General features: G+C 41.4%; 1 protein-coding gene across 4 annotated transcripts; it reads left to right on the top strand.

Moving 5' to 3' along the window:
- The first annotated feature begins 12 nt into the window (after positions 1-12).
- On the top strand, positions 13-27,271 carry dse (dermatan sulfate epimerase). 4 transcript variants are annotated; one of them, XM_038726377.1, is made up of 6 exons: positions 13-580; positions 3,024-3,495; positions 10,253-10,506; positions 18,920-19,159; positions 21,013-21,220; positions 23,053-27,271. In XM_038726377.1, the coding sequence occupies exons 2-6, from the start codon at positions 3,068-3,070 to the stop codon at positions 24,797-24,799; spliced, it is 2,877 nt and encodes a 958-aa protein (XP_038582305.1). In that variant the 5' UTR covers positions 13-580; positions 3,024-3,067; the 3' UTR covers positions 24,800-27,271. The 4 variants fall into 4 exon arrangements, with proteins under 4 accessions (XP_038582305.1, XP_038582307.1, XP_038582306.1 ...); XM_038726379.1 differs by lacking the exon at positions 13-580 and having other exon boundaries at positions 3,359-3,491; XM_038726378.1 differs by lacking the exons at positions 13-580; positions 3,024-3,495 and adding an exon at positions 9,414-9,546.
- Positions 27,272-27,622: the final 351 nt, after the last annotated feature.

Raw genomic sequence — 27,622 nt, 5'->3', positions numbered from 1 at the left:
ACATACTTTTACTTAAATAAGGTTTAGAATGCAGTAGCCTACTTTGACTCGTAATGGAGTTTTTCTCAGTGTGATATTAGTAGTAGACAGTAGTAAAAATTAGTAAAGGATCTGAATACTTCTTCCACCACGGCCCTTTAATGGAGCTAGCAAAGAGCCAAGCTGCAATATTGATACTGGGGGGTTTGATTTAGGAGGCAGTCTAACCAACACCTGTCAGGAGACATTTAAGTCTTGTAAAAAGTAGACTCCAGTACCACACTAACGTTATATCTCTGGTCAGCTTTAGTCTGGAACTTTCTTTTGGCTACCTGTTAACCTAGCTGTCTGTCTGGGAGGAGGCAGCCACTTTCTTCATTAGGTCTCCTTTAAGCCTCTCTCCCCGGCTGCCCCTCCTCGTTCGCCAGCATGACGCTCCCTCCGCGCGCACACATTCTTTCCCTCCCTCTCTAACTTTGTCTCGTCCCTGAAGTAAACTTTTCAACCATTATTGATAATCTTTCCAAAATCACTGCTGTGACGGGAAGAAATGCCTGTTGTGAGGACGGGAACACGGACTTGTGAGCACCGTTTCTGACAGGTAACGTAACGGCTTTCCCCCTTCACTGCTCTTTCTTCTTCGCTGGCTGCCCGTGGTCGACAGGAACAAGGCGACTTCTGTGCGCAGATTTTAATTAGCAGTTTCATCGATAACTGATTTTGCTGTAAAGATTCACTTCACTCTTTGGTGGAGAGGAATTTTAAAACTAGAGCAGCAGCAGCAGCAGGATACGTTTTAATGAAACCGTAAGAGTTAGTGAACGAAAAGTTAGCTTAAAGTTTGAAAAAGGCTGCTAGTGTTGGATATTAAAGTTCCTCCCATTTAACAGGAGAGGCATCAGTTAACTTATCTGAGGAGGGAGGAATGGCTTTGCTGGTAGAACCACTGGTGGATGACAATGAAACCTCTGCTGTTTTATCTTCTTACAGCAGTGGAACAATATTGGGTGACAGAACTTGATTGGCCGTAACTATTTTCTCAGAGCATGAAATAACTCCAAGGCCTGAGGAGAGGTTAATCTTGATTTAAATTTTGGATTAACATTATTATTTTTACAGCTAAAACACACTGTCTGATTCCTGTTTGTTTCATTTACTTACATTTTATTACTTTTAAAAGAACAAAAATAGATTCATACTGAACTAGGCTAGGTATTAATCCTTCTACAACACGCCTTTAGGTTACTTTTTGTTTACAGATATGTCATACTGCTCTAAGCTGAGAAAAGGTTAAGTATTTAAACTTCATAGTATTGGATACAAACGTTTGACACTTGCCACGTTTTGATACTCTGTGCTACAGACAAATGACACTTGGTGCTCAGAAAATACTGGGTTTTGATACTCAGCCCTATAAAGGATTTTATTATTTTCCATTAGAATTTGATTCCTGGAATTGTGAAACGGGCTTTGAAAACACCATCACAATGTCCCAGAGCCCAAGGGCAAGTCTTCACATGTTTTGTTTGAAAATTAGCAAATACTCCTATTTGAGAAGCTGGAACCTGCATGTAAGTTTGTAATTTTTGCTTGGTAAATTGATAGTTAATCTAAAATGGTCTTGAAAATGGTCTGTATTTGTATAGCCCCTTTCTAGTTCACACCACTCAAAGCGCTTTTGCACTACATCACATTCACACACATTCACACACCGATGGAACAACCGTCGGGGGCAATTCGTGGTTCAGTATCTTCGACATGCAGCCTGGAGAAGCCGGGTCTGGAGAACCGCAGATCTTCCGATTAACAGGCAGCCAGCTCTGCCTCCATCCATTATCAACATAAATGATTAATCAATTAAATGACTGCTCTACGTAACTTACTGAAAAATATAATTAAATGTTTGACTGAGTAAATAAAATATGAATGGGGTTGTAGGAGTATTTCTAAAACTCTACACCACTGGCTGTAAGTACCCATAAGAAAACATTACAGTGATGCTATTGTAGAAAAAAATGCCTTGAAGTGCCATGAGGTCACTTCAGAATCACTTATGAGGAGCACAGACCTGCTACAAGTCCCAACCAAAATATTATACATTGAATTTAGTGAAGTATCGCAAAGCAAGTCAGTCTCAGATCAGTTTAATTTAGGTACCAGTTACAGTTTTAGTGTAAATCAGTCCAGAGTTGTCTTGGTGGTCGCCCATCCTCATGTTCACTACACAGGATTTTGGTCTCATTTGGTAAAATGTCAAAATTGACCTCATGAGAGGCGCCGTTTTTAATTATCAATTTGAGCTGTCCTTGTTTATAAAAGACAGCACATGCAAACCCTGGACACCTCATTGCATTAGATTGGACTCCAGTCTAGACAGCATTTAAATCACTACCAAAGGGTTTTCCACCAGGCCTTTGCCAAGAACTCCACTAAGGTCATGGAATTTGCTCTCATGTTCAGAGCAAAGACGGTGGGCCAGCTCTTGTCGTCTTGGTAAAGCACAGTTAAGTTTGGTTTAGAGGCTGTTTAGTAGACCAGAGTAGTGTTACTGCAGTAATGGGCCATTTATGACCTCCAGGCCTGCTCGTCTGGCCATCTGGGTGTGCATGGCCAGACTTGTCTGACAATTCAGACAACTCAGAAATAAATCTTGGGAAGTGAATGTTGGGCAACACATTGCAGAGGTGTAATACAACCTCCAGATTTAGCTCTTTTGTTCATATAGAAAGTGAAGATTTAATGGTAGAAGGGTATCATCGTATTCTTGGTAACTATAAAGAAATTAGAATTTGGAGAAAATGTAAACTATCTAAGTGTTAACAACAGTGACTCCTATGTTAGGCTATCGAACAGTTCTGTGATTAGTTCTTAACTGTGCTTCTGCCCAATAGTGGTCTACATCAGTATGGAAAGCCTGCATCATCAGGACTACAGCTGTATCTAATTATTCAAGGAATGCAGGACTTTTGTGCAGAATATGGGCTGGCTTTCTCAAATCCTTCTCCCCCCCCCCCCCCCCCCCCCCCCCCCCCCCTCCCTCTCAGCTGAGCTCCTTAGGCTATGCCCCAGTCCCCTCTCTGATGAGACGATGAGAACCCACACCCGCGGGGCCCCCACAGTCTTTTTCATAAGTCTACTGTGGCCCCTGCTCGCCCCAGTGGTGGTGGCGGCAGCGGAAGTGGACCCCAGTGGAGGAATCCCCTTCATGGGAGGCAACTATGATGGTCATCCCATGCTGTACTTCAGTCGGGGGGATGTGGAGGAGATGCAGTACGCTGCCGCGGGGACTCATCAGGACATGGCGAGGAGGATCCGTGAGGCTGGTGAAACCATGCTGGAGCATCCCGAGGAGTACCTGCCCCCCTGGAGCCCCGTAGAGTTTAGTGCTCGCTGGAACGAGGTGTATGGAAACAACCTGGGTGTGTTGTCCATGTTCTGCCTGCTGTATCCGCACAGGGCCGGGGCCCTCGACCTGGCCAAGGACTACATGGAAAGGATGGCAGCTCAGCCTAGTTGGTACATTTTCTGTCTTTTTATTATTTCATCTTTTAAATTTGACACAATGAGATTTTAGGCTACTAATTGTGAAAAAAAAAATACAAATTGAACCACCCTCCACTTAGGGTTTATTTCCTTTTTGTCTGTTTTCTTTATACAAAGACTGATTGAAATGTATTCAGATTTTATCAGATGGTACGTGTGTATGTGTGCATCCACTGGGTATTAAAGCAAAATACTCCCACTCAGAGGCTTTCTACTCAGTCCCCCCATTAGAGTGTTCTCATTTTTCTGTGTGGGCAGAGCTCTGGTAAAGATGCATTGTGGTCCGATAAGTCCGTGGTCCAGGAAATATGTTGAGCAGCTGTTTGTGGAGAATGCCCCCACTGCACCCCCACCCACCCAATGAAAGGAAATGAAATGTTCAGATGTAAGCTGAATAGCCCTCTGCAGTAGCCAGGGCTGAGGCTCCAGGTGACCCCACAGGGATCAACTCCACTCTGCTCTAATTGTCCAAAATATATAAAAGATGTAAACCAGGGTTCCCAAGATCTAATCAGACTATAATGTACAGCAATGATTCCTAACCTTTTCAAGTTGTGTATTATTTAGTAATTTTAGATCATTTAAAAAGCAAAACAAATGTGTTTCCTGTTAAACAGCTCACAGCTGAGATTAACCTTTGGTCTCCTTGGAACCACTGATTTAAAACATTGCTATGCTAGAAAAGTAAAATGACCCTGTGGTGTGGTAATCTGATTTCCACATGTTATTGAGCCGATTTAGAAAGCATACATAAGCACAAAATAAATTAAATAATGAAAATCTTAAAGCTACATACTGATATAGGGCCCTTCCTCAAGACCGGGCCTCAAGGTCAGGTAATAAAGCAGGACCCACCCCAAAGTCCTTAACATCTCCTTTGATATTGTGCTGTAGGTTACCAGCCACCTTGACTTCATCTGTCTGTAAAATTGCACTTCTTTACTCAGCCTGAGCACCTCAAGGGTTAGAGGAGGTTCCTGACACATGGGGTAGGGGGTGCTCCCAGGCTTTTCTCTTAGTTTAGGTCATAATCAAAGGTCACATCTCTTTCTGTTATGATACATACATAAATACCATAAGTCCTGTTGGAACAGATTAACAGGGAAGAGTATTGGATGTCTACATATAATTATAGTATTCCCTGAAAAACCTGTAGTTCCATAAATATAAATCACACACATATATATATACAAAAAGTAAGATTCGGTAGGAATCGGTTGCAAAAAAAAAATTCTTACCATTCTTCATACTGTGAAGGGTACAATCAACTCAGTGAGCTGAATCTAACCATTCCGCCCAGGTTTGGACAATCCTTTGGCTTTTCAGAGTCAGCCAAGGCTGAAGATAATGCAGGCATCAGCCATCAACTGTGCTTCCGTATTTCCCTAACAATTTGATTAAGTTCAATGCACATTAGTTCTGGCTGGTAAGTGCAAAGTGGCTGAGAAGTGGATTACAGTCATTCACTGCTCCCTAGTTCTCCACAGCTTTTATTTCAAAGACTAAAGGAATGAAGCACTCAGAAATGATGCTTGGAGAAGTTGCAGCCAATGTCCATGGTAACCTTCTACTGTTCATTCACGTGTGTTCACATAATCTCACAGAGATTAAGAGATGGTGTTACCCAAATTTCTTTAAATTCATTTTTAGCTGACACTTTTAGCCAAAGCAACTTACAATTGATATACATGTCAGAAGTGTCTTGCTCAGGGACACATTGGTGTCTCACAGCGGATTTGAACCCAGGTCTCTCACACCCAAGGCATGTGTCTTGGCCACTGCTCCATCACCATCACCACCCAAATATAAGAGGTGTCACGATTTCCATTCTAAATGTTGTAAAGTATTTTTCTGCTATCTAGTGATTCTTCTTATTGTTATTGTGTTAAATAAATTATTTGACCACATGGCCTTACTGTGGACCCCCCCCCCCCCAAAACAAATATGGATGTTATGTCACACTTGATATCATGTAGGGTTAGGGTTTTAAAGAAGAATTAGAAAATGTAATGACAGTTGTCAGGGCGAAAAACAGTGGATATCCACAATTCCATATGACTTTTGAATTTCTAACTAAAATCATCCAATCATACAAAATCTTTTAACTACAACATCACTAAAACATAACAAAGGTCACATACTCGTCAGTATGAATATCTGTACGTCTTAGCAAATGCATAAATGTCTACATATGTTTAAAAACAATTACGCAACTTTCATATGTTCATTCACCATCTTTTTAACAAGTTCAAACAAGTTAAAGGTACTTTGTGGAGTTTTTGACCCCCTGGGGTGCTGTGGAGCAATGCTTTTATGAGCATATCGTAAGTGTTTTGTTTGTCTGCATGGTTGACATGTCAGTTAACAATCAATAACGATTCATTGTTAATAATTTATAAGACACCAAACGCACATCCTTTCCTCAGTTTAAGTTTTATTTAATCTTCATGCCGTATTATGGACATTTTTTTCAGTTCAATTTCTTTGATCATTTTGGCTGTTTTAATGCAAATGGCAGTAATTTGGCAAAGATGCGAATTTTTGGACACATTTTAAACAATTCTAGCTGCGCATTAGTCATTTGAAACATTCGTTCATGAAGCATGAACAATTTAAACTTGACCAGTTAACCGACTGCAGCCTCGTTCAAATTGTCAGTAGGTTGTCTGCTGGTATGGCCTTGGGTTTTGAGAGAATGATCGGAGAAAATGAATAATATTAACACTGGTCTTGATAACTTCAGTGTCCCACTTTGTGTTTTTTCCAGAACAATGTTAAGATATAAAGACTGAGACACTCACAGTGCCTGTTCCCAGTGGTAAGGATTGAGTGACGTGTTAGGTTGCTCACAGTATGAATTCAGTTTTCCCTTTTTCCAAGTCATAAAACATATTGTTTGTTCAAATGTTAGACTGAATGTAACAGCAACAGAAGGACATATGAGTGTGTTCATCTTTTCAGCTACAATCTGGGAGAGTCCCCTCTCTCTTACAGGTACACCCCCCCTCCTTCATGTGGGGGAAAGGGGGGAGGGAATGAGGGGTCTGATCCTCAGCTCATTTTGCTGCATGGCTGCAGGGTTGCCTCCAGCTACTGAACAGGAGGGAGAGGATTTTCCAGCAGCTAATTACTGGGGGGTTTAGATGGTGTAGTGTATGTGCAATTTGCAGGACATTTTTCACAATATCAGTATGTGTGCCTCAGTGCAGAAAGGAGAAGCCACTGAGCATGTGTTTTCACGTCTTAAGAACACACTATGAGTTTTCTCCTTGGCCACGCTTTCATTATGGTCACTTAAACTCTGAGGGTTTGTGCAGCGTGGCTCCAGGAATCAGTCAGCTGTGGTATTCATGACCTTCAATTACGTCCCAGACAACGCCAGGAACCATGTTTCGATGGAGAACTTCTACTTTGTGGCATACTGGTGCCTGCTTCTTCTTTTTTTCTTTTTACACAGTCTGTGCAAACATACAGAAGTGAGATTTTGTGTGCTTTGGCATAGTTCAATATACAGTCCAACAGTGACTTGGCATTTGTTTTATTATAGTCTTTTTTCCATATGGACAAATTGAAACATAAAGAAGCTTTTCAGTCCATTTGGTGTTCATTTGCAAGACCAGACAGGAAGTGGTTTTCAAATAAACCTCAGCTGCCACTTAACATGTGGAAACCATGTATTACCAGCATCAAATGGATGAACCTGTCCAAATATTGTTGCAATACTTCCTATACTATACATTCTTAGAATTGCATCATCTTTGGAGTATAAAAAAATCATATAACAATTATACAGAGGACATACAGAGATTTCTACACAACAACTGAAAAGATTAAATAAACATTCAGGTTTATTCAGTTTGGAATCTGTATTATATAAACAAACACCTCCCATCCACCCCCCACCAATCAAACCCAATATTGTTGATCTATTGATTACTTTTAAGAGTTAATGGAGCAGCTGGGACGTTTAGTTGAGACAGTGTTAAACCCGCACACCAAATAGCACACCACTAGCTAAACTTTTCAGTGGGAGCTGCTGTCTATGGGGCCTGTTTCAGAAAGCAGAGTAAGTTGAGCCCGAGATGAGGGAAACGTTGAACTGTTGCCGGTGTTCTGACGATCTATGCTGCCTTGCTGAAAAATGCTACTCGACTCTACTCGGCCCTGCTCCGTTTTCCATCGCAGATAGTACCCAGAGATAGTACGTAGCTTGTCGTCATAGCGACGCCACACACAACTGCTGCGACGTAATGTCATATGCGACAAACACACCAGCGATCCACACAGATTTCTCTTTTTTAAGTTAAAATGTTTCAACATTCCTCAGAATGGGAGCAGAGGGCTCTGTGAGCGGGCGGCTGGCCGGCCTCACACGCTCCTCCTGCGCAGGCTTCCTCCGCAGCCACTTGCTGAGCTCCTCAACATTTTGGTTCCGCCATCACTTCTCGTAAAACTGTCAATATTCGAAATCTACACAGCTGATTATACCTCAAAACTTCTCAGAAGGAGACTTAGTGATGAAATTCCATACGGAAACTGTAAAATATAAAGCTTTCTGTTGCTGGCCTCGGTCTGGCGCAGCAATGATGATGCAGTGAATAGTGAATATTCTCTCTGACCAGTCAGCAGTCTGTCTGTTTTCACGTTACATTTTAGTATCTCTCAGCTCGCTTGGAACTTTGACGGAGGTGAAAAGTACCTGGAAGCAGGTACAGGTACAACATTTCTACAATGGAAAACCAAACAAAGGCGAGTCGAGCCAAAGTGTTTGAGTGCGTGCCTGACCCCGCTAGCTGCTTGGCAAGTTTATGACGCGTTTTCATTGTGACGTCACAAGTAAAGGAAGTGAAGGGCTGGACTATAAACGAGCTGTTTTCTGTGGAAGATGGGAACTCTGTTACATGCACAAAAAAGATATATAACTCAATGAAGGAGAGGGGAAAAGCCAAAAAGCATAATACCACCTCTTTAATGGCCATAGGCCTACTGAGTCGGACTGTGGCTTTACAATTGCAGGTCCATGAGGAGCCCAAACTATGTCTAATCTGTTTGATTAATATTTTCATCTTCAGTTAGAGCATTTAGTCCCGTCAGGTTGTAATGTAATGAAAAAATGTAATATGGTTAACGTATTGATCCTTCCTCCACTCCTGCATTTTAGAGCTTATCAGGGTCTGTGTTGGCACGCATTCATATTTCTAGCTCCACCCGATTAAAATGGAGGCTCTGCCTTTATTTACCCGTTGCCATGGTGAATTATAGTATCGGAGCTCCATTGATGATGGCTGTTTTTCATCCCCACGCATGCGCTTCCATCATGCTCAACATACTCAGAGTTGACTGAACTTATTCTGATCGGCCTTTCTGTAACCGAAAACCCAGAGTTCAGGTTTACACTCAGTTTGTTGAACCTGCTTTCTGAAACGGGGCTCTGGTGTGCGGGTTTATCTGCTGGAAATGTTGTTTATCCAGCGCCCATCCTAGTGGACTTTGGCTGTGCGTGTCTCTTTCAGTGTGTATTGTTAACATTTTAACATGTGTGCAAGCAGCTTTTGACATCCACAGCATTGTTCAACTAGACGAATTCAAAGGATATCCATGTATTTCTATCCGCAATGAATTCAAATAGCTCATTTAGATCAGATTGTCTTTTGCCTGATGACTGTCACTGTTTGTTCTGCGCTGCATTAACGTGAACAGTAGGAAGGAACACTGAGCGGCATGACACTTGCTGGGCTCAGTAGTCTAGAGGGGGATGGTAAAACAGTGTTACACATTTGTTTATTTAATAATTCTGTTTATATTAGCCGTGAATGAACACCATTTCCCACGAGTCCAAGGCCGGTGCAGGTTAAAAGTCGTCTGCTAGACAAACTAAGCCCAGTCAGGTGGTGAGCTGAGAGAATGGACAGGTGGCTGAATGGTGTAATGGGATTTAGATTTAGGTATAGTGATTGCAGCCTAAAAGTTGGAAAGATGACTTTAGAAGACAGTGTGGATGGATATTGAGGACGTGGGAGAAACGTAAGACGTTATTATGAGCACTGCTGCACCAGTTGATTTAGCTGTAGTTTTTTGAATGCTAACAAGATTATGAAGATTTCTACTAATATCTGCTGGATGGACGGTAAACCCCAGGAGCGTGTTTCACTTTTACTCCTTCCAAATAAAGACTCAGTAAGGCAAGACTGGAGATGAAGTCATGGCTTTGGTACTCCCTTGAGTGTATCTAAGCATATTTCAGGTTAGAATACATCTATTGGTTTCATCAACATATATGCAGTTAATTTCACTTTAATTAAAGTGAGCCGGATGATTACAGAACACCTTTCACTTCTTCACTTCACTCTTCCAACACATACACTTTGTATTCCTAAAATACACAGACGTGTTGTGAGATCCTAGCGCTTGTCAACCAGGAGAGAATGTGCACATGCTACACTTTTAATGTCTACTTATTGGGAAACAATGGTGCAGCTGTAATTGTGGTGTAAAATGCTAGTTTGCATCTTTGTTTTTTCTTTAAAAGTGGAGAGACGTTTTACAGCCTTGTTAAAGATAATTAAAAGGCTTTGCAAATAAAAAGGCTTCTTGTTCATGAGAAACCATTTGCCAGGACTCCATTTAAAGAGTGACGATTTCACACCTGCTTACCAGTGAATGTTTATTTTCCACGTGCTCCACATATGTTTGACGCCTCGCCTTTAGCCTGGTGGTGTTTGTGTTTCAGGTTGGTCAAAGACGCCCCCTGGGATGAAGTGCCTTTGGCGCACTCTTTGGTTGGGTTTGCCACTGCTTACGACTTTCTGTACGAGTACTTGAACAAGGGCCAGCAGGAGCGTTTCCTCCAGGTGATCGGCAACGCGTCACGCCTGATGTACGAGAAGTCCTACGTCCGAGGCTGGGGGTTCCAGTACCTGCACAACCACCAGCCCACCAACTGCGTGGCTCTGCTCACAGGAAGCCTGGTTTACATGACCCAAGGTTAGTGGATAGGGATTCCTGTCTTTGTAGTGTGTTATGTGGCCTAAAGGCCTAAAGATGGGAAAGCTGGTCAGTATGTCCAACACAGTAAAACATCTTTGCAACCAGTGGCAAAGGATGTTAAGAAGTGTGGTTTAGATATTCATATTCCCCAGAGGATGATTCCCTGTGTTTTCTATGCCCCCCTACAAATAAAAGGCCTTGCTGAACTGGCCTGAGAGTGTGCTGTTATCCGTCATTGTATGTTGTTACTGTGTGAAGTTGTCTGATGTGTACAGTGCTGGGAAAATGAATGTCCCTGTGGGGACAACAAAGTCTAAAGTCTATAAAGTCTTCACTCAGCCCGTGAACTTGTTCCAGCTTTGTGTGCTCAGCATTAAAAGCTTCAACTCAACTAAAGGAATACATTAGTCAGGTTTTCACTGTAAAAGTTTAGGCTCACATAGTCTAAAGGCAGACTTAGGGGATTTCCAAACCTAGCTAAGAATGCAGTTGTGGAGGGGTGACAGTAAAAATGTCATTTTTGACATAGAACCCCAGATTGTAAACTGTTACATATTGACTTAGAATATTAGCTCACAGTAACGGTTATAGCTTTATTTTAGAAATACTCATTCACATCTACCTCCAAGATACTCAAGAGACTCTATAAAGCAGCTTGATCACAGATACTTTCTCTCCCTTAGGGTCACTGGGGTACAGAAACTGTTACCGGGGGACACTAAAAAGTGCTGAACATGGGTGGGACACACTTGTTGATGTAATGGTTTGTGACTCATAAAGTTATTGAAGTTAGCTATCCGTAAGTGGTATCGGAATAACTTTCAGTGGGAGAACAATGTCACTTCTCTCCTGGAAACAGTTTCTGTTGTCGTCTGTGTCAGTCGCAGCGTTTCTCTATATGGTTGTTCTTTCCCTACTGTTTCAATATAGTTGTTTATTTATTTTCTGTTGAGCAACTAAACTGTTCATTGATTATTTGTTTCAGCTCTTAAGAAGAAAGACTAAAGTGAACTAAAAGTATATCCACATATACATACACACACACTTTACACAAATAACTATGTAATTGCACCACACATGTACATGGAGTCCTTTTAGTGTCTTTTTGAACAGGTTTTAGCCACTTTCCATTGAAAAGAGCAAACATTCCTAACAACAGGGACAGATTTCTGGCAGAGCTGCCACTATTATTTACTCAATTAGTCCGGCTAAAAACTGACAGTCAAACTGATATGAAAAAATATAAAGACAGAAGCTAAAACCTACCGGTCACAGAATAAAAGTGAAAAGTGAACCACCGCATTAAGTTACCTGACTATTGAGAAAGACTGTTCCTGTACAGCTGGGTGGGTCTCTGTTCACTATTACAGTCATTACAAAGCAGATCAGTAGGGCTTTATAATGTTACATTAAGCAGGATGTTAGTTAGCGTTAGCTAATAAACATTACATTAGGAACAATCCACAGCCTAACGTTACATTTTTCTAGATTTTTTTAGGAAAGGGAATAAATCGTACTTCTGCTTTCGACCTCTCTGGGTAGCGACTGTAATTGTTACAAGTGACCCAGGAACAGTGTTTGACCAATCTAGAAAACAACGCCTTTTGCAACAGAGTAAATGGAGCGCTGCCATGTAAGTGTCGGACCTTAGAGTTAGAGCGAGTCCTATACTGCACTGTGATTGGCCAACTGTGTATTCGGGGCGTGGCTTAGCAAAGGGTCAATTGGATAATTGTGACTAAAATACCTGACTTCTTCTGATTTCAATTTCTTAAATGTAAAGATTTCTTTTCTATTACTTGATAGTAAGCTGGATATCCATGATCAAATCATTTAATCAAATCTGACATTTTGTAAAATTGCTGAACCCTAGACATTCCTTAAAGATAATGCATCAGATATTTGTTTCTTACATACTCCTTTGGAACCTTTTCTCTTTTTTTCTTTTCTTAAAATGATTCACATATTTTGAAAGATATTTTGTCATCTAATGACAGATTTTAATCAATTTATTAATAATAATTCATTATTTTCATGGTGAAACTTGCCAATGTTAGTTTGACATTTTGACTGCAATTTCAGTGTAGCCAGCCTGAGGTTATCTTCCATGGCTGCACTTAATCCTTTGTAATTGTTCTCCAGATGAGGTTCTCCACATAACTCTGTCACATTCTGCATTAAGGTCCTCCAGCATTTCCCTTGTGAGACCTGACAGGATTATTCACAGCTTAATCTTTCTTTTTGCCTCAATATCCTGCACAGTATTTCGTGTAGCAGCAGAGAAAGGCCATCTGAAGGTGAATGCCTGCAGTACAGCTTGCTTTGCTTACAGGGATTTGATTTCTGGTCAAAAAAAGATCCAGTCCTGATGTGAACTAAATGACAGCTGGCTTACAGAGAAGCGCTGTGGTCACAGTTGTTTGATTTGAGGCTTTTTTGTAGAGGGCAACAACAAACACACAGGAGAGTTCTAGTCTGACCTCTTTTTGCGTGATTTGATTTTGTGTCGAGTCCAGGAAACGGTGAGCTTGCTCCAGCTCTGCCTGTCTGTTTTACCTGGGGAGGGGATTCTGCTCAGCCGCTGCTTGGGGGCTTTGTTTATGATTTTATTTGTTGAAAGTGTGCTGTACAGCAGACCTCATGCAGAACTTATTTTTTCATGCCTAGCAGAGGTGAGAAAATAGCTTCACCCCACCACCTCTTTTTATTTAACATTTAATCTGCATATGCGAACACAGTGAGATTATTTGATTGTTTTTTTCTGTGTTGTCAATTTTTCTCTAACCTCATTATGTGTTAGTGTACAGTGGGGAGAACAAGTATTTGATACACTGCTGATTGTATGATTTTTAAATAATTAATTTGCGTTTTATTGCATGACATGAGTATTTGATACATCAGAAAAGCAGAACTTAATATTAAATATACTTAATATTATTTTAAAAATCATACAATGTGATTTTCTGGATTTTTGTTTTAGATTCCATTTCTCACAGTTGAAGTGTACCTATGATAAAACTTACAGACCTCTTCATGCTTTGTAAGTAGGAAAACCTGCAAAATCAGCAGTGTATCAAATACTTGTTCTCCCCACTGTATGTGTGTTTTGAGTAAAACATTTCGGTCAATGTCAAAGGTGTGTTTCCTAGCATTTTTTTAGGCTACACATAGCTAAGTGATTTCTCCTTGTCTTTTTTTGTCAGATTATTAGGAAAGCAACAAGAATGCACTATTTTGGAGATATGTTTCTTAAACTTCTCCTGTGAAGCATACCACAGAATGGTTTCATGTTCACTATGCATGACAACGTTGCCCCTCTGCTATAAGCCTTGTGCCCCCTTCGGATATTTGTTCTTGTTTAGCAGTCTCACTCAGGTGTCACGTGTAACACTGGGCAGAGGCCTGACTGCATTCCAGTATCGTATATGTATCATTCATTTCCTGTGCAGAGTGATGACATTATGTCTAAATATTATTCCATCTGGATGGCTGTGAATAAATGGAAAGTTTCCAAGAAGTGCTGCCAGAAATGAAGGACAACCACTTGTCTTCTTCTTCTTCATTGGTTATTACCCAAGTTTAAGCCCATTGCTGACATTTTGCAATAAGTTAGAGTGATTTTTCATTGTTATGTGCCCTAAAATGGCATGCTCTTACAAGGAACAATTCATGTGCCTCTCACTGAAATATTCATGCTGTCAGTGAGTTTGGTTGAGAGATTTTGGTTTAGATAAGAAGGCAGCAGCAGCTTATAGAAGTGCATTCCACATACAGGTGTTTGCTTGTTGGTGCCTTGAAGCTGAATGTTTAATTGGACAGAACTGTGCACAGTTTAACCACAGTTATCTGTAGAGAACTCATCTCCCCTGTCTGTCACATCCTTCCCGCTGGCCACCCACACTGTAATGGCTGCCAGAGGGATGCAGCCGTGGGCTTATCACGAAACAGCTTGGCATCCTGTTAAGAAATTTGCAAAGTCAAGAAAAGTAATGTCAACCCCCCTTTTCCACATTTCCAATTAAATTGGACAATAAATGTGGATGGGTGGCGATGGCGCAATGGATTAGAAACATGCCTTTGGTGTGGGAGACCTGGGTTGAATTCCCACTGTGACACATCCACCAATGTGTCCCTGAGCAAGACACTTAACCCCTAGTTGCTCCAGAGGCGTGCGACCTCTGACATATATAGCAATTGTAAGTCTCTTTGGACAAAAGTTTCAGATAAATGAATAAAGGTAATCTAATGTAATAAAAATTCAACAGAGGAGATGATTTGCTCAGACAGTGCTACCTGTAGCAACTGTGGTGGTTTTGGTATTTCCATTAATGTAATTATGTTTAATTAAGCTATTTCTATCACTAAGTAGACGTGTAGCACAACCAAACACAACATGGCTACAAATGTATTTTAACCTGGAAAGAAAAACAGCTCGACACTAGCTAGCCACATAGCTGTATGTCACATCACCCACATAAATCACTCAATTCATTCATTGATAATGATGTTTGAAAGTTTTAACTCAGCAGAGAGAGAGACATATAGACAGAAGGAGACAAGTCAAACTGGAACTAAGCTTTATTGATATGCCATATTTAAAAAGAGCTTGGAACTTTACAGGCTGACAAATGAATACGTTGTGTGGTATAAATTACACAACAAAATAATGAGTGAACTCATTGTTAAATTTTTTAACAGTAGTTGTTTGTTGGTGTGAAATAGCTTCAGAATGTTAACCTACTTTGTAGTTTAGGCTCTGCTTTAAACCGAAAGTGTAGTGTTGCTGTTCCTTCTAATCAGGAGCAGCTTTTAGCATCAACACCTTCAGTGTTGCTTCTAAAAAAACTGCTGGCTCCTTAGTAGTTATTATATTATTGTTTGTCATTTCAAGTGAAACCACATAACGTTTGAAATAATGTTACATGTGATTTCTGCTCACAAATAAAAAGTTAAAGCAGTAAAAGCAGTAGCAGTAAAATACACCCTTACTCTAATCATTGCACTCAGGGATTTTGCTCCTTTGCTTACTTGGTAGCTTATAGTGGCTAGTGTTAGCTAGCATTACTTGTGCTGCTTGTTTTATGACTCCTCTCTACTTATTAGCATATACCATTATCCTATAAATGTCACTTGAGACCAGTTGCCTCTGGAAAGTCAAACTGGAAGCAATAATAAAACATGGACGAAAAATTTCATGAGTATTTGGTAATTTTGGTAATGGCAAATGTCCGAGTAGGATAGTCATTTGCCCAACTTATATCACAACATTACTCATTCTGTCCCACCCCTAAAATGAAATAATGTAGGAAATAATGTACAGACAAAGACACAGACAAATTGAAGGTGCAGAGGGCGAGTCAGAGAGTATTATTACAAATAATCCCTTGACCTTACACAGTCCTCTCTGGTCTGAGTTAACTGACAGGCTCATTTCCCAGCTCTAAAGTGTGGAGGCAAAATGTGTGCTGATGGTGGTATCAGGGTGTCTGTCGGGCCTCAGCCCTTAGTCTGACAGCAGCTTTATTCCCTCTGCTTGTCATTAGGCAAACTAGGCACATTATTAAACTCATTAGACAACAGAGGAAATGAGAGGGGACAGTACACGACATGCATGTAATGTAGTTTTTTTGTTTTAAAAAATGATTAAATTTTTTGCTACTGTCCTTGTGTCTTACACAGATTGTTATGTTAAGTTGTGGTATATGATTTTTAACAGCTGGCAACAGAAAAGAAAAACTGACTCTAAAAGCTCCACTAATGACATCCACAGATCATTATCTAAATTATTTTAACTATTATAAATATGCAGTTCCCACCAGCTCTATGTTTCTTTTTGGTCTATTGAAGAAGAGGATTAAACTTACAGTCATAATGTGGCTAGGGCTTCACTGGCTAACATCACAGTTGCTGTTACTCACTGTTTTATAATAATAGTCCAGGACACAAATAGTGTTCATTTGTCCCACAAAGCTGTCATAACAATTGAAGGTAATCAGTTTAAATATATGTTTATACTTTTGAGGAAAGTGACTGAAGAGTTTCAAAGCCTGGGCTGCTCTGATGTGTGGCCCTAGACTGCGTGAGTGCTGGTGAAGCTCTGTCTGTGTAAATATGGTCTTTGTGCGTGCCAAGAGTTCCTGTTTGATGGTAAATACCTGCTTTGTGTAGTCCAGCGGTCCCCAAGTCCAGACCAAACACTGTTGGGGACTGTCCAGTGGGTTGACTAGGCAGGCTAGACGGGTGCCCCTCCAGTTACCGCCGATGGCCCTCAGGATACATCAATGAACTGTGGCTGGAGTGTTTATGTGGTCGCTTGTTCTCATAGTCAACTCTGTGTGTGATCCAGTATGTGTGTGAGACACATGGTGTAGTGTGCCATAGTGGTGTCATGCTTTCCACAGCCAGAGCTTAATGTTGTGTGTGGAAGGTTTCTTTAGGTAACAGACTAAGAAGGCATTGTTTGCTGTAATGCTGTTTTTAATTAATTCCATTAATGACATAACACACTCAGTCATATAGCCTACTCATAAACACAGACGAAGATATCTGTTTCTGCGAAAGAACGCCTCAAATATGTTGAACAGTTTAATCAGTAATCATATAAATTAAAAGGCTATGTGCATGATGTGCAATTTATTGTCATAAATAAGGTGAACAGGAGGACAAATTACATTTAAATTGATGCCGTTTTCAATGTGTCCGTCGAGCAAATACGAGTGCATAGTTTCATATTGCCTGTTGTTATCAGATGTTCGTTGCCTTTTCGAGCCGAGCGCTGTGCGTCAGCGTGTGGATGTGATGTGCTGCTTGTAAATACACGTTATGGAAAATCATAAGTCATATTTGTTTTAATAATTTGGCAGCCTCAGTAAGTGAGTGGACTGTTTGTGTAGCCTAAATAAATGTTTAAACACAAGTGGAATTTATTTGATTTACTCTCTAAACGGGGGAATCCAAATTAGTACCTGGGTCAAACCATCTTGCGTGTGTGTCCCCCTCCAGCCAGCGACGTCACTAATTAAGAGGGGTGCCCGTTCCTGCAGATCGCTTATAAAGGGGTGGTGCTCCGGTGCCCCCTTTCCCCCGTTTTTTTTACCCACCAACCAACATCCTTCAGCTTCAACAAAAGGAACGGCAGTGTCACACTGAGTTAAATTTCGTTTTGTAGCTTTTCTGTCACAATTTGCATCCTTCCTGCAGTCAGTACGTATTATTGTTAATGAGGGGCGTTTCACTGACCATTTAGAGGCAACTATGGGCGTTTGAAAGGTCGGACATGGAGGTCGCTCACATGCGCCACATTTCAAGTTGATTGAGATTTATAAAGGGAACATTGCTTGCAGGTGTGCGTTTTATAAGTCTAAATATTTTTTGCCTGTACACTTTTAGTGAGGATTCTACGCACAGTTTTAGAAATGAGGCCCCTGATCACTTTGTAACGCACAGTCTCATGTCAAGTCCTAGTGTGAACCTATTCTCAATAAGCTAAGCACACGCATGGCTCCTGCTTGCAACGAGGATTACTGCTGTCCCGTTTAGTTCAAACCAGGAGAAGTCTTCTGTCTAATTTAGCCTACTCTACAAATTACGTATACTACTGTATAGACAAATAGGATTGCTGGCACACATATTAATATTCTGCTCATTCCTTTTATTGTGCAGTAATATAATAATAAAATAACACATTTTATTTTGTCACAAGAAATACAAAAAAAGACTGTACTGTAGATACAATGATTGTATATGCCACAGAAATCGTACTTAGGACCTGTATTCAAGATCAGCCCACTTTACATTTTGCTCATACCTCTGGAAATGTAAGTCATAGAAGTGAGATTCTTTTTTCATTGGGAAATTTTTTCTCAAACTTGGATTATCACCTCTTCTCAGTCCTTAGCAAGTTTGGTACATGGATCAACCTTTAAAAAACATGTTCTCAGTGACAGCAGCTGGATCAGTACAACTCATACTTACTCTAACCTATTCAAAAACCGTCCCGACAAATTTGGTGCTGTTTTGACCATATAACTGGGTAAATAATAATTTGACAGAAGATGCACTTCAAGTATTTTGCACACAAGCATTTTTCTTTTGTAACAATAGGATGTCTAGCCATGGTTTGTGGTTAGGTCATTGATTTGAAAATAATACTTCATACTTAATTAATACATGTCACCATATACAACACCCATACTTTGAAAGTTGCTCTACCAAAGACTACCAGAAAGGTAGAAAAACACATGCATCCAAAACACTACGCCATGTTTTGGAAAATTGTTCAGCTATGTGAAGTATGCATGATTTCATTATGTGGGCAAAACTGAACAGAAACATACGTAAATGAGCAAAAGAAGTGTAGTGGGAAACAATGGAGGCGCTGGGGATCCAAACTTTACTCTCTGTGTTGCAGGTTACCTCCAGGAGGCCTACCTGTGGACCAAGCAGGTCCTGTCCATCATGGAGAAGTCCATGGTGCTTCTGCAGGATGTGACAGATGGCTCCCTGTATGAAGGAGTGGCCTACGGGACTTACACCACCCGTTCCTTGTTCCAGTACATGTTTCTGGTGCAGCGTCACTTTGCCATCAGCCACTTCGACCACCCCTGGCTCCTTAAACACTTCGCCTTCCTGTACAGAACGATCCTGCCTGGTAACTGTCGCTTCACCTGCTGTGACCAACACACTTGTTTTAAAAAGCTGAAATGTATGTGATATCTTTAGGCAGCCAAATACAGAGCAGGCTCAACAATCCGTGAGTGAGTGTTTACTTTGCTATGAATGGCTGAAACATCCAGTTAGTCCTTACTAGAATGCTCTATGGCAACATTTGGACATATTAGATTTGATGTGAAAATAACCTTAGGCTGCCTCATTGGAGAGTAGCTTCTCCTCTGAGCTGATATGGGGTATGCATGCGTGTAGTTATTACCCTCCTGGATGCCTTTGAAAGCCTGGAAGTTTTGTCTGTAGGTCAAGGAGAGGGCAGCAGTGGAGGAGGGGCCCCTAGATCAGGCTTGGACATTTCACAGCCCCCTGCCGACTGTTTCTGTATTGTGGCTGAGCAACACTGCTGCATTCAGAAAGCACCTCTAATTACATCAGCCAAGAGAGCCTTGGATCCAGAGCCCCCCCGACAGGAAGACAAGGCCAGATTATCATAAACTGCCCCCTTAGCAGTGATGTTTTCTTAATACCAATAATGTGTGCTCACGTTAATGAAACATTCTGGTAAAAACAACTAAAAGAACTGAAATGTATAGTATAGTGAGTAATAGTAAAAGCACTTGAAGGAATTGAAATAGGAGAACTGAGAGACGTTAAAGTGACAGTTGAAATGAAAGGGCTGAAGGAGGCTGATGACTGCGTGATGACTGAGTATAAGCATGAAGCGTGTGAGCACTGAAATGGGTTATATATCAGTCAATTGACAGTCTAACTGAAAGATTTTACTGTCAATTCAAGTGTTTCATTCAGTTCAGTTGTTGTGCAAGCCCTGAATGGAGTTGAAGTGTCAGCTGTATGATATAGTAGTGTAACTATCACAGTTGAAAAGTCAGTGGAAGTGAAAAGCGCCAAGTGGAAGCGCGAAAAAGAGCTTGAATGTCAGTGGAAGTAAAAGCAGTGTAAGCACTGAAAGGAACTGAAATGTCATGTGATGTGTTAACGATGAAAGAGTTTCAAATGTTAAGAGGATGTGCATGTGCTGAAAGAAGAGACCGTCAATGTACATGTCCGTTGAAGGAGTTTGAAATGTCAGTGCAAGCAGTGAAAACGTCAGTAAGCATTGGAAGTGGTAGCTGTAGGGTTGCTGTCCTTGCACTGCATGTGTCTGTGTATGTTTGTGTTTAGATGCAGTTGACAAAAAGCAAATGCTGAAACAGTGCCAAGGCAGTACTGAATGTTAGCAACACTTCATTTTGATTGCAAATTATCCATACTGCAATAGCATTAACTCAATTCCTGTAATGAATATCTTGAAAGGTAGATTCACTAGCAAGGACCACGCTACAACAGTATGTCATTTAAAGGTTTAATGAATATTCTGTATGTGCGAATGGATAAATGGATGTAGAGGAGAAGGGTGGTGGTAGAGGAAGGATGCCGTCTGATAGGCTGGTCTGGGAGGATGTATGATGACTCGGAGTCGGGGTTCCGTCTCAGAAGTGGTTTCACCCGAGTAATTTATTGGCCCCCCAGACGGTACCTAGATGAGACATGAGAGAGGTGTGCACCGGGTTGAATAGGAAGCGATGAGGGAAGAGGGGGTGAGTGGATCAAGGGGGGAGGGAGGGATGAATGAAGGGAAGAGTAATGAGCTCTGTGTGTAAGAATTTACAAAGACTTCACATTTTGTTTAAAGTGATATTAACTTTTTCACATTACAAACATCAAGTCAGTCAGCACATCATCATTTTATTCAAATCAAGTCCGTGTGTTATGATATAAAATTTCAGCAGCCATCACTGAACTTGTGCTCTCTGTGTGTTTTAACTGTCCCCCCAGGATTTCAGCGGACTGTAGCCATTGCAGATTCCAACTACAACTGGTTCTACGGGCCAGAAAGCCAGCTGGTCTTCTTGGACCGTTATGTGTTGCGTAATGGCAGTGGAAACTGGCTGGCCAATCTGATTCATCAAAACAGGGTGATGGAAGGGCCAGGGCAGGCTGGCAAAGGCCAGAGATGGTGTACTCTCCACACAGAGTTCATCTGGTGAGCTGCTGAATTTGGTTTCATAACAGGAAATACTTTTCTGTTCAGGTCCGATGACTTGCCATGGTCAGGATATTTGAATCTAAGGCTTTACCTAATAATTATTTTATGACCAATTCATTGAATGATCAATCTTTTTTTTTTTTTGAATGGTCAAGGGGACGTGTTCAAACAGTTAAAAACCTAAAAAGGCTAATTTACAATATAAACCAGAGAAAACCCAGCAAATCATCTGCAACCAGCAAGTGTTTGGCATCATTGATTCTCAAAATTGTTTGATTCATTTCTGTCAGTTGACAAATTCACTAATAGTTTCAGCTTCTATGGTAAAGATTGGAAATCGAAAGATCACATCTAGCCTTGCTTTGTTCCAAGTTTAAAAGACAACAAATCTATAGCTCACTAGTTAACACTTTGTCTCCCGGTTGTTTAATCTCTCCAAAAAACAAAATGTAAAAACAACATGTTGTAGTTCTACAGGTTGTGGGACTTTTTCTTGGCCCTTCCAGTGACTTCCTGGAGTCTCCGCTGGTAGCTGGGAACCTCACATTGATGACAACACTCCAAGTCACTGGTTTGGCCAAGAAGTAATTCCAGCACACAAAGCACATTTTGATGTTTTTACATTTTAGTTTTTGTACAGACAAAGCCAGACGAGCTGTTTCCCCCTTGCTTCCAGTCTTTAAGTTAAGCTATGCTAGTGTTGGGCTGTTCGTGAACATTTCGTTCAAAAGAACAAATCTTCCAGGTGAACCAACACTAGCATATAGCACTAGCATCTATACTTTATAACATATAACGTATAATTTACTATCACGCTGCAGTCTCTCCTCTTCTTTCTGTGTCGGAGCTGAGCTTCTACGAACACTCACACACACACACACACACACACACACACACACACACACACACACACACACACACACACACACACACACACACACACACACACACACACACACAGCGTATTAAGCAGAGTGGAGACAGTAAGTGAACCAGGTGCAGTGAAGATAACATGATTACTGGAGAGAGGATGATAGATACTATGTAGCACCTCTTGCTATCAGAAAAATGCACCCATTAAACAGCAGTGAAAGTAACTCAAAAGTATCTCAAAAGTAATGCAAAAGTAGTGTTAAGCATTACAATTTAGAGAGAGTAATATTGCAGTATAACTAATTACTCTCAGTTGACAGTAACTATTAATCTATAATGTATTACATTTGGAAGTAACTTGCCCAACACTGGTTGGCACTGTGTTTTACATAAGCACAGCACGCTAGCTCGGCTAATTGTGAATTGTTACAAATTAGCTAAAGCGAAAGCTGTCTGTCGTAGCCTGTTTAGCTTAGCCACAAATCTTTAAACTTGGCTTCTTATTAATTTAGCTGCAGGCCTCTCCTCCCTCTACTAGCAGTACCTGCAGGAGGAGGAGGAGGAGGAGGAAGGACTGACACTGACTCATATCTGAGTTTTTCATTCTTTCTAAACTTCACTCAGTATTTTGATGTCAGGAAAGTGATTTATTTTAGAAAGTATCGATAGAGAACTGAACATATAAGTACAATAACCATCCCTATTCTGAACTAATTTATGAAAGCAGCAAGGTCACAGCTATAGGGTGACAGCTAGGGTTGTCAAAAGGCATTCTGGGAAAACACAGAATCACACAATTACGGTGCATGTGAGGCAGGTTGATAAAACGTGTGTACACAAAAAAAACCCTCTGAAACAAATTTAAACTGATGAGATTTCTGTCAGTGGTTGCTTTTGAATATGTCAGTATTGGTATTTTAACCACCTGACATCTGTCCTCTTGCGGTATTCTGCAGGTATGACCCGGGCCTGATTCCCAAGCCTCCATCGGATTTTGGAACATCTCAACTCCACTACTTCGAGGACTGGGGCGTGGTCACGTACGGCAGTGCTCTACCTGCAGACACCAACCGCTCCTTTCTCTCCTTCAAGTCGGGGAAGATTGGGGGGCGTGCCATCTTTGACATCGTTCACAGGAACAAGTACAAGGAGTGGATCAAAGGGTGGAGGAACTTTAATGCTGGTCACGAACACCCTGATCAGAACACTTTCACTTTTGCACCAAACGGTGTCCCATTCATCACTGAGGCACTGTACGGACCCAAGTACACTTTGTTGAACAATGTGGTGTTGTTTGGCTCGGCTGTGTCAGGGAGTTGCTTTAAGCCGTGGGCTGGACAGGTTACAGAAGCCTGCGATTCCAAGTGGTTAAACTACAAGGTGGGGCTGGCAGCTGATGCCCAGGGCAGAGTAGAAGCAGCTATGGAGAGACAGGGAATGGTCTTCATCCGTGGTGAGGGACATTCTGCTTATAATCCAGAGCTGAAGATCAGGAACTTCCAGAGGAACCTGCTACTTCTTCACCCACAGCTCCTGCTCCTCGTGGACCACATCCACCTGGATGCCGACAGCCCAACCAGGGCCATGAGCGCCTTCTTCCACAACACAGAACTTCCGTTCCAGGGTACAAAGGTAGATGGTGTTCATGGAGTGTTTGTATCACACGGTGAAGACAAGTATAAGATGTTCTGGATGGATGACACAGGCTACAGCAACAAAGGAGTGGTAGGATACTGGAACTACCCTCGAGGGTACCCGTATAATGGCTCTAACTTTGTGAACGTCACAATGCCATTGAGGTACCCGCACACCAGGGTGGCCTACATTTTCTTTGGACCAGGCGTGGATGTACAGAGCTTCAGTCTGCGTGGCGATGACCAGAGAGTGGACATTTACCTGGCCACCAAGGAACACTCCTACACCATCTACCTGCTGACCGGGGAGGTCACCAGCAAGCCTCTGTTTGCCATGGTGCTGCTGGACCACAAGAAGATCGTGTTCGAGAAGACGCCGGCTGAGGCGGACAGCTCGCCCAAAGAAGTAGAGGAGTATGTCAACGTGATGGAGGACAACCTCCAGCACGTCAAGCCTGTCTTCCAGCAGATGGAGAGACACATCCTAGGACGGGTTCTCAACACTGCCAGCTTCCGTAAGACTGCAGAGCGCCTCCTTCAGTTCTCCGACAAGAAGAAGACAGAGGAGGTCATCAAGAAGATGTTTTCTATGTCTAACAAACAGGGCAAGGGTAAAGGGGGGAAGAAAGTGAACCTTGGGGAGAAGCTTTCTGAGAATCTACCTGACATTTTTGCACAGATTGAAGTGAATGAGAAGAAGGAGAGACAGAGGACTTCGAAGCGTACATATGAGGACAGTCCAGAGGAGGGGGATACAGACTCACGGGCCTTTATAGATTATACAGACGGCCGCAAAAACAGAAAGGGGGGCTTTGTCAAGGGCCGCAAATTCAATGAGGTTCTCATGGTGGCCACTGCAGGGAGCGAGGGTCTCTCCAGCACGGCCTCCTACATAAGACTCTTTCTCCTCCTGAACACTGCCACCTTCTTCCTGCTGCTGGCTGTGTTACTGACTCGCTTTCAGAGGGGTCGAAGCTTGCACACGCAGAGATGTTTCTACACCGTCCTCCTGATCGACTGCTTCATCTTACTGTACCTCTACTCTTCCTGCTCCCACACACAGTGTTAACATCGGGAGCATGTCCGGGCCTTCCCACTACACACGACCTGTTGTTCACGGTGAACTAAATGCACCCCACACCTCAGTCTGAGCCGGACCTTACGACAGAATATTAGGACCACCGTTAGGGGGAAAAAATGAGATTTCAAGAAAAAAAGGTAGATTTTCAGAAACTTTTACAAAAGTCATAATGTTACGTGATGCTTATTTAAATACTGATTTCTACTTATATCTTAGTCATATGCAGTCTTGTTTTAATATTATGACTTTTATCCCCATAATATGATTTTTAGCATTATATAATTACTTATACTTGCATACTGTTAGAACTTTTATTCCAGTAACGTTATTATTTTTATACCCCAAAAATATTGTGACTTTATTCTTGAAATCTCAGATGTTTTTTTCTAACAATGGCCTAATACCTGTAAGATCTACCTAATGGGTGTTCAGGAAAAACAACTGATTCCAAATAGGAATTGATGAATTGCCAAGATGAAACCAGACCACCTGTGCTGTAATAAGCTTCTGTGGAGCTTTAGAGCGGAGTCTGAGTCAAGTTTGTCCTTTGTAGTGTTCAGAGGTCCTGCTGTGTCTCAGACCTCAAGGTTAGCCACTATAAAACAGTTGCCTCACCTGTACTTGAGATTGGTCCTGTCTACATAGTTGATAGAAATACATTTAAATGTATATATGTGAAAGCAAGATATATTTTTTTGGTCATTTTTTTACCATTTGTAAATAAAATTACTACCTGCATAGGTGGGCATCCAGTGTGTGTTGTGTCGAGTGAATGACAATAAACTAAATATCTTTGGGTTGTGGACAGAACAAGACATGTGAGGATATCATCTTGAGCTTTGGTAAACACCGATCCACATTTGTCCCGGTTTTTCCCTGTTTTCTGACATTTTATACACCAAACAACAATGAAAATACTTGTTAGTTGCAGAGCTCCACAAACTGCAGCTTTGGATAAAGGGTCTTTTTATTGTGCATGCTGGCTCACTGTCAAACAGACCCGAGCTACCCTTAATGTTTTTACTTAAACCTGTGCTTTTCCTAACGTGTCAACGTGGGATGGATGGTTGAGATGCCCATGTTAACGATGTGCAAGTGTTCTCGTCATCAGACAACTTGAGATGACTGCAGAGTTGATCGTGTGAGGGTTAAATTTGGCTTTAATTGTACTCAACGACGGACTTTAGCTGGCATGAGGTGTCCATGTTTGCTACGAGGGTACCAAGAGTCGGATACAGCAGCGCTTTCTGAAAAGTCTGCGCGTCCCAGTTGTGATCACAACTTGGATGTTGACGTCAGTGATATGACATGAACAGCATTAGTGTCCCCAGGATACATGTATTGTGTTGTAACTCAGTTCAGGTGTTGTGTACAGCTTGCAACTGACCGCTCTTAATTTCCTTGTGTTTTTTGTACATACAGCACATTCCTTTATGCTAAATATGTGCTGTTACATTGGTGGATATTTTACGAAATGTTTTTGTGCTTTACGTATTTGCAGCGATTATTTCTAAATGTAACATGTTGTCAAAGTGAAGAAGATGTTTGGTTCCTTAAAGGATGAGGTCGACTTACCTTTTATATTTTTCTTTTTGAAACCAGCGATGTGTTAGTCTGTCTCTTAATACTCTTCTCTAACCTGTCTGTGTCTCACAGCCCCATGCTCATTCATTCACACTGACGATTTAAATCTTTACTAAGTTTTGCAAATATAAAGTTTCAGTTTTAAAGGTCAGTAATTCACAGCTGGTCACTGTAGGGAGGAAGTGCTGCATTTGTTGGGGACTATTTTCAGCAGCAGATAATTAATAACAGATTTGGAGCTCTAAGTATTTACCACAGGAGGTCGGTGTGTGTGTGGGGGACTGAGTCTAAATAACTACAGTGTGTGTGTTCATGTCAGCCTGTGCAACAGTGTGGCTCATTTATGTGTTTTTAATAACAATGGAGCACAACTGTGGCACAGAGGAAGAAGATCCATCAGGATTTGGATACACACACAAAACCTGTTAGTAGATACACTCAGTGTTGGTTTAGGTCTGTACAGGAGATATGTTGCCAATGTTTCAGTGTGTTGAGCTCTCTTGGTCACCATATATAATGTATAATTTCTAAGCTTATAAAAATACGTTGTCTAAATCTACAAAATCTGTTTGCAGACTTTCCGATTTTCCTGAGTCACTAAGCCTGTATAAGGAGTGATGTATTTCTGAACAGTGGAGGGTTTTATTTATTTTATGACAATGCTGATACAAATCTGTTGTAACTCTACAAGTCACTGTAGTCTAGACACTCAACACCTACTGGTCTTTAAAGCCTTGCATGCATCAACATGCCTCAGAGCTGCAAGTGTTGCTTAATCCACAGGTTCCATGCTGTAAGATAGAAATGATAAACAGTCAAAAACACTCAGGGACAGCTACTGTATTTTATCAGTAGCTAAATAAATTCATTTTCACAGTACGTCTGGTGATTTTCCCCCCTTTGTTATTTAAAAGGAGATCATTTCTGTCCACCATCGATTAGTCTTATTGAGTGAGGGAGCCCTGCTGTGTGCAGAGCTCTGGACTGCGAAGCATCACTGGCTCAGAGGCTCTGGCCTTTTGTTGACTTTGTGACTTTCATTAGCTCCTAAGTCAGGAGTCATATACCAGTAAGTGAGTGAAGTGAAAATAATTTCTTTCCATTCCTCTTCTCACAAATATGCTGCGGGTTGTTTTGTTATGATTGAGCAGATAATCATTTCCAGATGTGCTCCATTTGCCTTCCCTCACATAAAAAGTGACCGGATCAAAATGGGGATGGAAGTGA

This window comes from Micropterus salmoides, unplaced genomic scaffold, assembly GCF_014851395.1.
Source record: "Micropterus salmoides isolate LMB-PRFRI ecotype aquatic unplaced genomic scaffold, ASM1485139v1 Ms_hic_scaffold_18, whole genome shotgun sequence".
NCBI classification, from domain to species: Eukaryota; Metazoa; Chordata; class Actinopteri; order Centrarchiformes; family Centrarchidae; genus Micropterus; species Micropterus salmoides.
Note: the sequence above shows the minus strand (reverse complement) of the source record. Positions and strands in the feature narration are given on the sequence as shown.

Excerpts from the sequence above, each read along its gene's own strand:
- dse (XM_038726377.1), top strand. The coding sequence starts at position 3,068 with ATGAGAACCCACACCCGCGGGGCCCCCACAGTCTTTTTCATAAGTCTA. Across the intron at positions 3,496-10,252 it reads ATGGCAGCTCAGCCTAGTTG|GTTGGTCAAAGACGCCCCCT; the intron begins GTACATTTTCTG and ends TTTGTGTTTCAG. Across the intron at positions 19,160-21,012 it reads GTACAGAACGATCCTGCCTG|GATTTCAGCGGACTGTAGCC; the intron begins GTAACTGTCGCT and ends CTGTCCCCCCAG.